Genomic DNA, 16085 nt, shown 5'->3' on the forward strand with positions numbered 1-16085 from the left:
ATGAAGTCGGCGGTGGGCTTGCGTCGTGGTGGTTCTGGCGGCCGTGGAGGTGGCGGCTGGGGCGGAGGGCGCGGGGGCGGGGGCGGAGCGGGCAAGGGAGCAGGAGGCGACGGCGGCGGCCCGGGAGGCAAGGGCGGCTTCGGGGCGCGGACGCGCGGCTTCGGTGGCGGCCGGGGCCGGGGGCGCGGTGGCGGCGGAGGAGACGGCCGGGGGGGCCGCGGAGGCGGCGGGCAGCTGCGCGGCGTGGCCAAGAGCAAGAACCGCCGCAGGAAGAGCGTCTTGACGGTGTCGGTGGAGCCGCACCGGCACGAGGGCGTCTTCATCTACCGCGGGGCAGAGGACGCGCTGGTCACGCTGAACATGGTACCGGGCCAGTCGGTGTACGGCGAGCGGCGGGTCACGGTGACCGAGGGTGGCGAGAAGCTAGAATACCGCACGTGGAACCCCTTCCGCTCCAAGCTGGCCGCGGCCATCCTGGGCGGGGTCGACCAGATTCACATCAAGCCCAAGTCCAAAGTGCTGTACCTGGGTGCCGCCTCGGGGACCACTGTGTCCCACGTCTCCGACATCATCGGCCCGGACGGCCTGGTCTACGCGGTCGAGTTTTCCCACCGCGCCGGCCGTGATCTCGTCAACGTGGCCAAGAAGCGAACCAACATCATCCCAGTCCTCGAAGATGCGCGGCACCCGCTCAAGTACCGCATGCTTATCGGCATGGTGGACGTGATCTTCGCCGACGTGGCGCAGCCGGACCAGTCCCGCATCGTGGCTCTGAACGCCCACACCTTCCTGCGCAATGGGGGCCACTTCCTCATCTCCATCAAGGCCAATTGCATCGACTCCACCGCGTCGGCCGAGGCTGTGTTCGCCTCTGAGGTGAGGAAGTTGCAGCAGGAGAATTTAAAGCCTCAAGAGCAGCTGACTCTGGAGCCCTACGAAAGGGACCACGCTGTGGTGGTCGGGGTCTATCGGCCCCTTCCTAAGAGCAGCGGCAAGTAGCCACCCAGCTCGGGCGGTCCCTGAGATGTGCCCAAGACTGTACTGTGCTCCGTGTTACTGTATATTTTCTTCGTGCACTGTTTTTCTATTAAATGACATAAAGAAACAGTACCCAGGTGTATCAGTGAGGCTACACTGAGTTATCCCCACATCTCCAAATCCCCGAAACCCTAAAATAGCTAAGATACCTGATGAAAGGGGTCCATCAAGAACAACAGCTTGGGGACTGTGCCTACTCCAGCCACTCAAAATCCTGACTTTTAAGGGCCCCTCCTCACATGTACTTCCTCATCACAGGGGCTGGGGAAACGAGCTTATAAAGTTATCTTTGGAAGGGGGGGTAGAGTTGGGGGGAGCACTTCCTACACATTGACCACATCATGTGACCAAGCCTGACTCCAGGGAGTGACACTGGGTATTGGCACTGGGACTAACACACCCCATCTGTCTGACTCCAAGCCAGAGTTCTAATCATAATAAATAGTCAATACTTTTCTCTTCAGGCTTCCCTGGTGGCTCACTGGTAAAGAATCCGCCTGCCAATGCAGTAGACGTGGGTTCAGTCCCTGAGTCTGGAATATCCTCTGGAGAAGGAAATGGCCGTCGAGTTCAGTATTCTTGCTTGGGATATCCCATGGACAGAGGAACTTGGTAGGCTACAGTCCGTAGGATTACAAGAGAGTCGGATATGACTAAGCAACTAAACAACAACAACAACTTTCCTCTTCAAATAAGACCTTTTGCATTTGCTGTTATGTGTAATGGGGCTTCTTAGGTGGCTCAGTGGTAAAGAATCTGCCTGCCAATGCAGGAGACCTGGGTTCAATCCCTTGGTTGGGAAGATCCTCTGGAGAAGGGAATGGCAACCCACATCAGTATTCTTGCCTGGAAGATTTCATAGACAGAGGAGGTAGCAGACTACAGTCCATGGGGTGGCAAGGAGTTGGACATAACTGAGTGACTGAGCACACAGCACGTAGTGAGAATGCCAGCCCCGAGATGGCTTTGTTACCATTACCTTTTTACAGAAGAGGCAACAGAGCTTCCGAAGGTAAACTGGTTGCTCAAGTTTGCATAGCCAGATGGAACTCAATTGCCGGTCTTTGGAGCTCTTTATCCATTGCTATTTCTTGTACACCAGTAGGATCTTACCTCGCCCCCACAGGGCCCATGCTAAAGAGACCGCACAAGTCCTGACACAAAGACACGGATCAGGACTCTTGATTTCTTTGTTCTTTCTCTCCCTCCTGATGATACTCTTTACTTTTTTTGGCCATGCCATGTGGCTTGTGGGAATCTTATTTCTGAGGCTAGGGATTGAACCTGGGCCCTTGGCAGTGAGAGTGTGGAGTCCTAACCACTGAACCACCAGGGAATTCCCCCTTTTCTTAGATTTCAAAATAGTAATACAGGGTATGGAGGTAGGCTGTGAGTCCACCTAACAAAGTATTCCCAATGCAAGGCATAACACATTCAAAGTGGCATCACCAAGGGTCTGAGAAATAACCAGGAAAATGACTCTCAGAAAGTACCTGTCTCTCAGAGGCATTTCCTGCAGACCTGAAGTTCAGTACATCAATTCTGGCTCTCCACATCAGTCCAAAGGGAGCAGGAGAGTGAACAATCCCAGGAGAGCTGTGAATGTTCCAAATCATGCTTTTAAAAGGCCTTTTATTTATTTATTCACTCATCCATTTAAGAACTCCCCACTGCCAATTGCCAAGGTCCTGGACATTTCATCCAGGAATGACTGGTCCCTAAAGTATCATTTAGAAAGCGGGTCCACCTTCCTAAAGGTGTGTTCACACAGAGACTATGAGTAGTCTGTGTTTTCTGAGGACACACTTCCTTCACACAAGAAAAAAATAAATCTGATTTTTAAATGGCAGCCACCCCTCCTGCTCCTCCCCTCCACTTCCCTATCTCTCACACACACACACACACACACACACACACACACATGCTACAATGCAGGGGGAGAGCTATCGTTCAGATTTGTTGGCCAGACTGACTCAGGAAGAAGAGGGTGAATACAGTAAATGTCTGCAGAACCCCAAACCAGGCATTTCCATAAACAATGTGAACTCTTCATTAAAACCTTGCAAAGCCAGGATCATTTCTATTTAACAGATGAGGAAACTGCAGTTTGGAGAGATGACATGACTTGCTTAAGGTCCTCCAGTAAGACTCACAGCCAGAAACCAAATCCACAGGAGTCTGACTCCAAAATCACTGGCCTTTCCACTGAGGTCTGTCCTGCTTCCTCTACTTTGAAAAGCCCTTTCTACAATCCTAAGCTAACGGATTCATGGCTGAGATGAAACCTGGAGGCTGAAAAAAAACAGGGAAAGAAAAAAAGAGGACTGCCTTGCTGGTCCAGTGGGTTAAGACTCTATGCTTCTGCTACAGGGGGCACAAGTTCAATCCTTAGTCAGGGAACCCCACATGCTGGGTAGTGGCTGAAAAAAAAAAGAGAGAGAGAAAACCCTCAGGCTGAGAATGGACTCCCAGGAAACAGGATGATTACTTCCAGAATCTTAAGGGGTCCAGTCCTTCCTCAGAGTCAGCTCAGCCTCGATAAGGAGCTTTTACAGCCTCTGTACAGCGTTTCTGTCCTTCCAGATTGAGGACAGGGCAAGGGAACCTTGGCCTCTTTCCTTGGTGTGAGCATTCCCACATATACACAAACAATTTATAGTTCATGTGTGAAGCTGCTTGACATGTGACCATCAGTAGAGAAATGGCATTTAAAAAAAAATTCTCGTAAAGAATGTCTCTGAGCCACAGATTGGTTTTTGGGCAAATGGGATGAGATGGTAAATCCCAGGAGAAATATGGGAACAAGGACTAAGGGAATGTAAGGAGGGAAGCTGAAACCTGGTTTTGGAGGATAATGGCAGGAAGGAAGTATGGGATTGTAACTCCCATGGCCGGCGAGGTTCAGGACACAGGTAGCACCTGACTTGCTTGGGTCCCCAGAAGGCATTAAATTTGGGGTGCTTAGGAATCTTAGACTGTTGAGGCTGTATAACAAAATACCATGGTCTGCGTGGCTTCAATAGACATGCACCTTCTCCCAGTTCTGGAGGCTGGAAGCCCAGGGTCAAGGTGCCAGCAGGGTTGGTTTCTGGTGAAGCGTCTCTCCTTGGCTTGTCAAGGGCTGCCTTCTCCCTGGGTCCTCACATGGTCTCTTCTGTGAGTGCGCAAGGGAGATGAGAGAGAGAGGGGAGGAGGGTGGGCTCTCTGGTCTCTTCCTCTTTGTAGGAGCACTCCAGCCTTGTCAAATTACAGCTCCACCCTATGGCCTCCTGGAACCCTAGTTACCTCCATAAAGTCCCCATCTCCAAATACAGCCACATTTGAGGGTTAAGGCTTCAACGTTTTAATTTGGGGAAACACAATTCGGCCCATAACACTAGGGACTGGATGGGAACTTTCTGTCAAAATGCCTGTCTTGTTGGCTTCTGGGAAGTGACTGTGAAAAGCAGTGCACAACTGAAGTACCTGCACATTATCCCTTCCTCCCATCTTTCCTCCTGTTGTCAGTGTAAGATAACTGAGAGTTAACAGTTAACATGAAGGCTGTGGGTTGGAACGGTGCTGGTGGGTGGGTGGGGTGGGAGTGGTGGGGAGGGAAATTAGTTGAGCTTCTAAGAGGGATTGCTTCAAGCTGGAAGCTGGGTAGAATCTGCTGCTAGTTTCAGAGAATCAGGAGTGACAAGAGCCATGGCTGAGCCCAGCCCAGCAGAGGCAGTGAGGCTGGAGGCTGATGCTCAAAGGCCAGGTGAGATGGACCCTGACTCAAACAGTGTCAGCAGAAACCAGTGGGAAGAATCCATAGACCTCAGCCTTCCACACACCCTCACTATGATGTCCGTCAGCTTCCTCCACCCTGATGCCTCTGGGGACGAGGGGAGGAAGAATGAGGAGGGAGAAGAAAACCTTTGGGACTGTTTTAAGCCAGAAGAAACCAATTTTTTTTCAAGTGGCAGTTGCCCTCCCAGCTGCAAACCCTCGACCAAGCAAGATGCTTTAACCCCATCTGAGCTGCAGTGAATACATTTGAATTCTACTACACTTGTATTTATCAACCACTTACGACATCTCAGGCATAGAGATAAAGCACTTATTTGGTTGCAAAGTGTTGTTTTTAAATTAATCACAAGAACAAACATACCAGAAAATACTGAAACGGCAATGTTCAGATTAATCTTGGCTGTAAAATGAATACTGGTGTCAGAACCATTCGAAACGTCTGTGTTGCTGGAGTGATAGAGCATGTAAGAGCCCCTGACCAGCGACCTGCCCCCTTTTCTTCCCACCCCTGGTTCTGCCCCCACACCTTAAAGGAATGCACACATATGTCTGTAAATAGACTCCCAGACCTCAAATCCAAGATTTGATCCTGCCCCTCAAACAGCCTCCTTTAAGCCCCTTGGGCTGGACTTGCAAACTGGGAGGATGGTACCCTCAGGAGGACTGACCTGGGGAAGACTTGGCCCCGATGCATGATCTAGAAGGTGGGGCCGTGGGCTCCTGGGGGTATGGCGCTCGGCCACTATGGACTCCTTGCCCTGTTGGCCAAGGTGCAGATAGGGGAAGGCCAGAGTGCAGCCCTCAATATGTAGGGCCCTAGACTGGGGCCCTGATTGCTCAGATCTGAGAGTGGCCCCTCCACCTAACTGAATCTGTGTTCCTCCTTAAGGAGGCAAGTCTAACTCTTTCTTCTTAGTAGTCTTTCCTGGCTCTTGGGCTCACAGGAAATTCCTCTTGATTCACGTTCTGATGGAGACAACATTTACTGAGCACATGTTCCAGGTACCTCTAGACACTTTGTTTCACTTAATCCTCATAGCACCCCCAGGGTGGCAAGGGTTATCATTCCCACATCACAGAGGAGGAAGCTGAGCATCAGGAAAGCGACAGGCATCACCCAAGGTTCGACAGAGCTGGAGAATAGATCTGGGAATACATATAGGAGATCTGGGAATAGGAGTGCTGGAGAATACAGTTGTGAAGAACTGTATTCTTTCTCTAAGTCAGTGAAATTAAAACCTGACGCTCTAGGGGAAAGAAGGCCTGGCATCTGTTTTCAGTAAGTCCCCAGCTGATTCTAATGTGTGTCCAGGGCTGACATGACAATTTTATCCCATACCGTTCTTGCTGTCGAGTGGGAAAGGCAGAATTAGGACAGCACGTTGAATCACTGGAAGATGACACCTGAGCTTTTCTGTAGTGTCTCCAAGTCAGCCCAGGAGACCCCTTGAGACTCCCAGGAGGAGAAGGGTTGACGTCTGTGAATGAAGTTACTGGTGTTCCTGCCTCTTTGGTCCCTGATTGAGGCCTGCCTGCTAATCTTGTTTGTAAGGAGCTCAGCTGAGCTGGGAGAGAGAACTGAGCTGCCAGGTGTGGGAAGAGTTCAAAAGGCAAGGAGTCAAAAATGACAGACTTTGGTCTTTAATCACTTCTGTGATGGAATGGGCACTTGTGGTAAAGAACCTGCCTGCCAATGCTGGAGATGTGAGAGATATGGATTTGGGAAGATCCCCTGGAGGAGGACATGGCAACCCACTCCAATATTCTTACCTAGAGGGTCACGGTTCACAGGGTTGTAAAGAGTCAGAAACAACTGAAGTGACTTCACACGCAGTGTGATGGAATAAGCAAGAAGCTAAAATGTGAGAAAGTGCCAGCTCCCCTGTTCCACATTCCCCCATGGAAAGGCACCCCAGCTGAGAGTCAGTGGCATCAGAGCTGCATGGGGATGTCTTACTGCTGAAGGCGTCCTGGAACCAAAGGCTCCAGCAGTTTATGGATCCTGACACCGCTGGTGAGGGAACAAGGGGGAAAGTTTGGGAGTGGAAAAGTTTTCAAGATTCCCCCCTTCGCTCATAAGGAAGCAGAGGTCCTCAGATAGAAACCTATAAGGGACTTACCTGGTGGTCCAGTGGTTAAGACCAGCACTTCCAGTGCAGGGGGCAAGGGTTCAACCCCTGGTCGGGGAACTATAAGATCCCACACGCCACTCACATTTAACAAAAAACAAAAAACCATTTTGGAATGAAAGTGACGGATAGGAATGGCCCTAAGTCCTTGACTGCAAAACCCTTCAGAAACAGAAGTTCGCAGGCTGTGCCCCAGGTCTGGTGAGGGTAGGGCAGCTTCCTCGCTCATCCCACCAGGTATTCTGGATAAAGCCTTCTTAATTGCCTGGGGTCAGGCCTAAAAAATCAATCACACATCGATCCTTAACCAGAAGCTGATTCTGCAATGCCTATATCCCCATCCAAACTCTGAATAGTTTTCCCAGTCTTTCCTGTTTCTTGAGCAAAAGCATTTGGGTTTTATTTCCCCCCAAACTTACCTTTCCATTTTTCTTCTATTTCCACTCCCTGGGGGCCAGCAAGTCCCACATCATCAGCTATGGCTCCAGGCCCACTGCCTCCAGCCGAGCCTCTGCCTGGAGAACTTGGGTGCCTAAGAACATCACACAGGAATTCTTGCTGTGCGCAGTAGCTGTTGAGCATGGCAGAACACAGAAGAGCTGATGTTGTTTTTATGGAGCATATTTGACTTTCTTACTTTTCATGCGATTTTAATCTTCCCCCACTTTTCCTCCACACTTGTTTGTCCACCTCACTGCCTTCAGGAACCTGAAGTCCAACAATCATTCAACCCCTTGAGGACTTCCAACTCTCTCACCACCATCTTTTCACCATCCTTTCAACTCCCTTGCTCAAGTCTTCACTTCCCTCTTTACTGATTTCATGGTCTATAATCACTTCCTCTCTTAAAGTTCTGTCCCTGTCTGCATTTCTGTTGGCAAACTGGCCAATTCTTTCCTGAACCTGTTTCTCGTAGTAAATTATCAAATGGAAACAGCTGCCAGTATATGCTACTAACACTCTTTTCCAACTTCTCCTAAGGCCACACGTCCAGTGGTATGTTACCTACCTTCCAAGCTGTCAGGTGACCAAAGTTTCACTTCGTCACAAGATCAATCACCATCCTTCCATCCTTTGGTAGCAGTTTCTTTGCCACCTGCTGCCAGTCCCTAATCCAGCGCTTCAATTTGTTTAGGTTTCTGCTCAATAGCATTTACTGCTGGTACCAACATTTATATCAGCTGGGATGGGTATCTCAGATGGCTTGTCATGGTAACAAATGCCCAAAGCCTGTGCCTAAATGACCAGTTTGTTTTCTTCCTCATACTACACTACTTTCATTACTTTGTGGGGGGTTGAGGGAGAGGTTTAGAGGGGTGACTAAGTTAATTTTAGTCACTTAAGGATCTAGGCTAAGAGACCAGCCACCATCTTGAATACTGTTGGCTGTCAAGAAAGAAAAGATGGCTCCAGAAGGTCTCAGGCCGGTGATTATGTGTTCTAGCCATGACGTGGTAGTTCCAACCACAACTCACTCACTAGTGGGCTAGAACCAGTCATATGAACCTTCTCAACCACAAAGGAGCCATATTGGTTGACAGTTTAAGAATGAAAGCCTAAATACTATGATTATAAGCTATAATAGTATTTTTTTGTCTTAATATGGCATACGGTTTATGGTTTGCTGACAAGCTCATATGTGTTTTAAAACTTCTGTGTGTTCAGATGGATAATAACCAGCTTTGGCTAGTCAAATACAAGTTACTTGTTTACTCTGACACTGAAAGAAAAGGAAAAGACTGCAAAACAGAATAAAGATCAAATTACAGATAGAGTTTTGGGGATCTTCAGCACATGTGATAATTAAAGCCTGCAATAGATGAGTTTATGTATAGTTGTGGAGGAGAGAAGGACTTAGAACTGAGCTCTTAGGAGATCCACCATTTTGTGTTCTGATAGAGGAGAAGTACACAAAGCAGATTTACACAAAGCTTCTAGAACAATGTTGTGTCATGGAATCCAAAGGAAGACAGCATTTCAAGAAAGAGGAAGTGTCAGCTTTGCCAGATGCTGAGAAACCAAGGAAGATGACAGAAAGCACCTGATTAATTTGGCTTCGTGGGTCACTGTTAGTGTTTGCAAGAACAGTGAAGTAGTCAGGGACAATCCATTTTTGAGAAGGTTGAAGATAAAAACAAGAAGTGAGGAAGTGAGTCAGTAAGAGCAAACTCTCCTAAAAATGTGATGAGGGGAAGAAATACAGTGAAAGGTGGAGGGACAGTTTTTGTTTTTTGACTTTGCATTGACAATGTAATCATTAATTGTGTGTCCCAGTGTGGTTGAGAAGTCAGCCTTTATTCTGGAGTTGCAGTTATCATGCAGAGACTGTTCAGATCAATATTATTTGATGAATCTGTGTTCCTGCAAGAAGGCAGCTCCCAATGGCACCATGGTTCAATTAGAATGCGGCAGAAATTGCTATTTCCTCCAAATATCCATTTTCCCAGGCAGGTTAGAATTTTCAGCCAGGCACAGGGCCTCCCAAACTAAAGACAATTCCTCAGTCTCCCTTGTAATTATATATGACCAGGGGAATAAGTCCTAAACAATGGAAATAAGCAAGAGTATCCTGGAGCAGGGCTTCCCAGGTGGCTCAGTGGTAAAGCATCCCCCTGCTAACCAGAAGATGTGAGTTCGATTCCTGAGTCGAGAAGATCCCCTGGAGAAGGAAATGGCAACCCACTCCAGTATTCTTGCCTGGGAAAACCCATGGACAGAGGAGCCTGGCAGGCTACAGTCCATGGGGCTACAAAAGAGTAGGACACGACTTAGTGACTAAACAACAATAACAACATCCTGTAGCAACTTCAGAGAACCTTCCTTAAGGAACAGCTTACAGGAGTCATTTGACCCACTATGTCACTTTCTTCTTCCTTGCTGGTTGAAATATGGACACGATAGTTGGAGCTGAAGAGCCATCTTGGGCCATGAGGTGACCTTGGGAATAGAGGCTACAGTCGACAGAGTAAAAAGCTAGAAGGATCCAAAGTCTGTGTTGACTTCATAAAACAGAGTTCTATGGCAGCCCTAGACATCTGTGTCTGTTAATGTTACAAAATGTAACATTAATGCAAATTTTGTTAATGCAAAAGGAAAATAAGCATCTAGTTTAAGCCTCACATTTTGCAGGTTACTAATATCCTTGCTGTGTGCTGGGCCTAGTTGCTCAGTTGTGTCCAACTCTTTGCAACCACCTGGACTATAGACCGCCAGGCTCCTCTGTCCACCGAATTCTCCAGGCAAGAATACTGGAGTGGGTTGCCACGCCCTCCTCCAGGGGATCTTCCCAACCCGGGGATCAAATCCAGGTCTGCTCCGGGCAGATTCTTTACCATCTGAGCCACCAGAGAAGCCCAATAATACTGGAGTGGGTAGCCTATCCCTTCTCCAGGGGGGTCTTCCCCACCCAGGAATCATCTCCTGCATTACACGTGGATGCTTTACCAGCTGAGCTACCAGGGAAGCCCACTTAGTCAAATCTAAATCTAATGAATATATAAAAAGTCAGCAAGAAAAGTGCAGACTAATAAAATTGACAATCCATCCCTGAAATGAAAGCGGACTAAAAGTCACTGAAGAAAATTCTATTTAGGAAAAATAATAGTGTTAATTTAAGACCACAGATACTATTCAGGAGTCCTTGATATTAAGAAGGAAATTAAGAATATAAGTTTCCCATTTGCAGCAACATGGATGGACCTGGAGAGCATTATGCTAAAGTGAAATAAGTCAGATAGAGAAAGACAAATACTGTATGATATCATTTATATGTGGAACTTAAAATATACACGAACTAGTGAATACTACAAAAAAGAAGCAGACTCATATATAGAGAGAACAAACTAGTAGTTACTAGTAGGGGAGAACTTAGGTATGGGAGAGTGAAAGGCACAAATTAGATGTAAGATAGGCTACAGGATGTATTGAATAACACAAGGGATCAAGCCAGTGTTTTGAAATAACTATAAATGGAGTGTAACAATTTTTTCTAAGAAAAAAATTACAACTTTTAAATAAATAAATTTTAAAAATTAAAAACAATATATAAAAATAAACTCAAAGTCAATTAAAGATCTAAATGTGAGACCAGATACTATAAAACTCCTAGAGGAAAACATAGGCAGAACAATCTTTGACACAAATTGCAGCAAATTTTTTGCATCCATCTCTTAAAGTAATGGAAATAAAAGCAAAGATAAACAAATGGGACCAAATTAAACTTCAAAGCTTTTGTACCAAAAAGGAAACTATAAAAAACAAAAAGACAACCTGTGGAATGGGAGAAAATATTTGCAACCAATGCGACTGACAAGGGGTTAATTTCTTAAATATACAAACAGTTCATACATCTCAATATCCAAAAAACAAACAATCCAGTTAAAACATAGGCAGAAGACCTAAATAGACATTTCTCCGAAGAAGTCATACAGATGACCAACAGGCACATGAAAAGATGCTCAACATCACTGTTAGAGAAATTCGAATCAAAACTACAGTGAGGTACTACTTCATATCGGTCAGAATGACCATCATTAAAAGTCTACAAATAACAAATGCAGGAGAGGATGTGGAGAAAACAGAGCCCTCCTATCCTGTTGACTGGAATGTAAATTGGTGAAGCCACTATAGAGAACAGTATGGAGCTTCCTTAAGACTCTCAAAATAAAGCTACTATATGAACCAGCAATCTCATTCCTGGGCATGTATCTGGAAAAGACAAAAATACTAATTCAAAGAGATACATACATCCTGATGTTTAAACAAGTACTATTTATAATAGTCAAGATATAGAAGCAACCTAAATGACTGTCAACAGATGAATAGATAAAGAGGATGTAGTATATATATATACAATAGAATATGGCTCAGCCATTAAAAGAATGAAATACTGCCATTTGCAGCAACATGGATGAACCCAGAGATTTTCATACTGAGTCATTCAAAGTCAAACCTCATATGATATCACTTATATGTGGACTCTAAAAAAAATGATACAAATGAACTTATTTACAAAACAGAAATTGACTCACAGACATGGAAAACAAATTTATGGTTACCAACGGGGAAAGGAGAGAGTATAAATAAAAAAGAAAATGAGGAGGAAATGGGAAATGACCATAATAGGAAGAAAATGTCACATGAGGAAATGTGGTCTGATATTATCCAGTTTTTCAAATTTACTGGCATATTGAGTGCAACACTTTCACAGCATCATCTTTTAGGATTTGAAATAGCTCAACTGGAATTCCATCATCTCCACTAGCTTTGTTCATAGTGATGCTTCCTAAGGCCCGCTTGACTTTGCATTCCAGGATGTCTGCCTCTGGGTGAGTAATCATACCATCGTGATTATCTGGGTCATGAAAATATTTTTTGTACAGTTCTTCTGTGTATTCTTGCCACCTCTTCTTAATATCTTCTGCTTCTGTTAGGTCCATACCATTTCTGTCCTTTATTGAGCCCATCTTTGCATGACATTTTCCCTTGGTATCTCTAATTTTCTTGAAGAGATCTCTAGTCTTTCACATTCTATTGTTTTCCTCTATTTCTTTGCATTGCTCACTGAGGAAGGCTTTCTTATCTCTCCTTGCTATTCTTTGAAACTCTGCATTCAAATGGATATGTCTTTCCTTTTCTCCTTTGCTTTTGGCTTCTCTTCTTTTCAGAGCTATTTGTAAGGCCTCTGCAGACAGCCATTTTGCTTTTTTGCATTTCTTTTTCTTGGAGATGATCTTCCTCCCTGTCTCCTGTACAATGTCACGAACTTCATCCATAGTTCATAAGCACTCTGTCTAATACATCTAGTCCCTTAAATCTATTTCTCACTTCCACTGTATAATCATTAGGTATTTGATTGAGGTCATATCTGAATGGTCTAGTGGTTTTCCCTACTTCCTTGAATTTAAGTCTGAATTCAGCAATAAGGACTTCATGATCTGAGCCACAGTCAGCTCCCGGTCTTGTTTTTGCTGACTGTATAGAGCTTCTCCATCTGTGGCTGCAAAGAATATAATCAATCTGATTTCAGTGTTGACCATCTGGTGATGTCCATGTGTAGAGTCTTCTCTTGTGTACTTGGAAGGGGGTGTTTGCTACGACCAGTGCATTCTTTTGGCAGAACTCTATTAACCTTTGCCCTGCTTCATTCTGTACTCCAAGGTCAAATTTGCCTGTTACTCCAGGTGTTTCTTGACTTCCTACTTTTGCATTCCAGTCTCCTATTATTAAAAGGATATCCTTTTTAGGTGTTAGTTCTAGAAGGTCTTGTAGGTCTTCACAGAACTGTTCAACTTCAGCTTCTTCAGCATCACTGGTTGGGGCATAGACTTGGATTACTGCGATACTGAATGGTTTGCCTCGGAGACGAACAGAGATCATTGTGTCGTTTTTGAGATTGCATCCAAGTACTGCATTTCTGACTCTGTTGGCTATGATGGCTACTCCATTTTTTCTAAGGGATTCTTGCCCACAGTAGTAGATAGAATGGTCATCTGAGTTAAATTCACCCATTCCATTCCATTTTAGTTCATTGATTCCTAAAATGTCAACATTCACTCTTGCCATCTCCTCTTTGATCACTTCCAATTTGCCTTGACTCATGGACCTAACATTCCAGGTTCCTATGTAATATTGCTCTTTACAGAATTGGACCTTGCTTCCATCACCAGTCACATCGCAAAAACATGTTGTTTTTGCTTTGGCTCCATCCCTTCATTCTTTCTGGAGTTACTTCTCCACTGATCTCCAGTAGCATATTGGGCACCTACCGACTTGGGAAGTTCATCTTTCACTGTCCTATCTTCTTGCCTTTTCATACGGTTCATGGGGTTCTCAAAGCAGGAATACTGAAGTAGTTTGCTATTCCCTTCTCCAGTGACCACATTTTGTTAGAACTCTCCACCATGACCCGTCCATTTTAGATGGCCCTACACAGCATGGCTCATAGTTTCATTGAGTTAGACAAGGCTGTGGTCCATGTTATTAGATTGGTTAGTTTTCTGTGATGGTGGTTTTCAGTCTGTCTGCCCTCTGATGGAGAAGGATAAGAGGCTTATGAAAGCTTCCTGATGGGATAGACTGACTGAGAGGGATACTGGGTCTTGTTCTGATGGAAGAGGCCATGTTCAGTAAATATTTAATCCAATTTTCTGTTAATGGGTGAAGGTATGTTCCCTCCCTGCTGATTACCTGGGGCCAAACTATGGTGGAAGTAATGAAGATAATGGTTCAGTTCAGTTCAGTTCAATTGCTCAGTCGTGTCCAACTCTTTGCGACCTCATGAACTGCAGCACACCAGGCCTCCCTGTCCATCACAAACTCCGGGAGTCTACTCAAACTCATGCCCATTGAGTCGGTGATGCCATCCAGCCATCTCATCCTCTGTCGTCCCTTCTCCTCCTGCCCCCAATCCCTCCCAGCATCAGGGTCTTTTCCAATGAGTCAACTCTTTGCATGAGGTGGCCAAAGTATTGGAGTTTCAGCTTCAGCATCAGTCCTTCCAATGAACACCCAGGACTTATCTCCTTCAGGATGGACTGGTTGGATCTCCCTGCAGTCCAAGGGACTCTCAAGAGTCTTCTCCAACACCACAGTTCAAAAGCATCAATTTTTCAGTGCTCAGCGTTCTTCACATGCATGACCACTGGAAAAACCATAGCCTTGACCAGATGGACCTTTGTTGGCAAAGTAATTTCTCTGCTTTTTAATATGCTATCTAGGTTGGTCATAACTTTCCTTCCAAAGAGTAAGTGTCTTTTAATTTCACGGCTGCAGTCACCATCTGCAGTGATTTTGGAGCCCAAAAAAAATAAAGTCTGACACCGTTTCCACTGTCTCCCCAACTATTTCCCATGAGGTGATGGGACCAGACACCATGATCTTAGTTTACTGAATGTTGAGCTTTAAGCCAACTTTTTCACTCTCCTCTTTCACTTTCAACTCCCTCAAAAGATCCCAGGCATGTACTACCACAGTCTATGCCCCCAACCCTGTAGCAGGCCACCACCGACCCACGCCTTCGTCGGAGACTCCCAGACACCCAGAGGCAAGTCTGCTGTGGGGTCACTATTCCTTTCTCCTGGGTCCTGGTGCCCAAGGTTCTGTTGTGCCCTTCAAGAGTCTATTTCCCAGTCCTATGTAAGTCCTATAGTGGGGCTAATGGTGACCTCCTCCAAGAGGACTTATACCATACCCACACCCAGAGGCCCTGGAAAAGGTCAGTTTTCATTTCAATCCCAAAGAAAAGCAATGCCAAAGATTGTTCAATCTACCGCATATTTGCACTCATCTCACACGCTAGCAAAGTAATGCTCAAAATTCTCCAAGTCAGGCTTCAACAATACATGAACCGTGAACTTCCAGATGTTTAAGATGGTTTTAGAAAAGGCAGGGGAACCAGGGGTCAAATTGCCCACATCCGCTGGATCAATGAAAAAGCAAGAGAGTTCCAGAAAAACATCTACTTCTGCTTTATTGACTATGCCAAAGCCTTTGACTGTGTGGATCACAACAAACTGTGGAAAATTCTAAAAGAGATGGGAATACCAGACCACCTGACCTGCCTCTTGAGATATCTGTATGCAGGTCAGGAAGCAACAGTCAGAACTGGACATGGAACAACAGACTGGTTCCAAATAGGAAAAGGAGTACGTCAAGGCTATATACTGTCACCCTGCTTATTTAACTTATATGCAGAGTACATCATGAGAAACGCTGGGCTGGATGAAGAACAAGCTGGAATCAAATTGCTAGGAGAAACATCAATAACCTCAGATATGAAGATGACACCACCCTTATGGCAGAAAGTGAAGAACTAAAGAGCCTCTTGATGAAAGTGAAAGAGGAGAGTGAAAAAGTTGGCTAAAAGCTCAACATTCAGAAAACTAACATCATGGCATCCGGTCCCATCACTTCATGGCAAATAGATGGAGAAACAGTGGAAACAGTGGCAGACTTTATTTTCTTGGGCTCCAAAATCACTGCAGATGGTGACTGCAGCCATGAAATAAAAAGATGCTTACTCCTTGAAAGGAAAGTTATGACCAACCTAAACAGCATGTTAAAAAGCAGAGACATTACTTTGTCAACAAAAGTCCATCTAGTCAAGGCTATGGTTTTTCCAGTAGTCATGTATGGATGTGA

The 16085-nt window shown here is 45.5% G+C and overlaps 1 protein-coding gene across 1 annotated transcript; it reads left to right on the forward strand.

The window, feature by feature from the left end:
* Window positions 1-1068, forward strand: FBLL1 (fibrillarin like 1). The gene has a single exon (XM_065936565.1). It carries the CDS (start codon window positions 1-3, stop codon window positions 997-999), a length of 999 nt encoding a protein of 332 aa, XP_065792637.1. The 3' UTR covers window positions 1000-1068.
* The last annotated feature ends 15017 nt before the right edge of the window (window positions 1069-16085 follow it).

The sequence above is a fragment of the Muntiacus reevesi genome, chromosome 1 (assembly GCF_963930625.1).
Source record: "Muntiacus reevesi chromosome 1, mMunRee1.1, whole genome shotgun sequence".
Classification (NCBI taxonomy): Eukaryota; Metazoa; Chordata; class Mammalia; order Artiodactyla; family Cervidae; genus Muntiacus; species Muntiacus reevesi.

What these genes read in the sequence shown, in the direction of transcription:
- FBLL1 (XM_065936565.1), top strand. Translation starts at nt 1, where the DNA reads ATGAAGTCGGCGGTGGGCTTGCGTCGTGGTGGTTCTGGCGGCCGTGGA.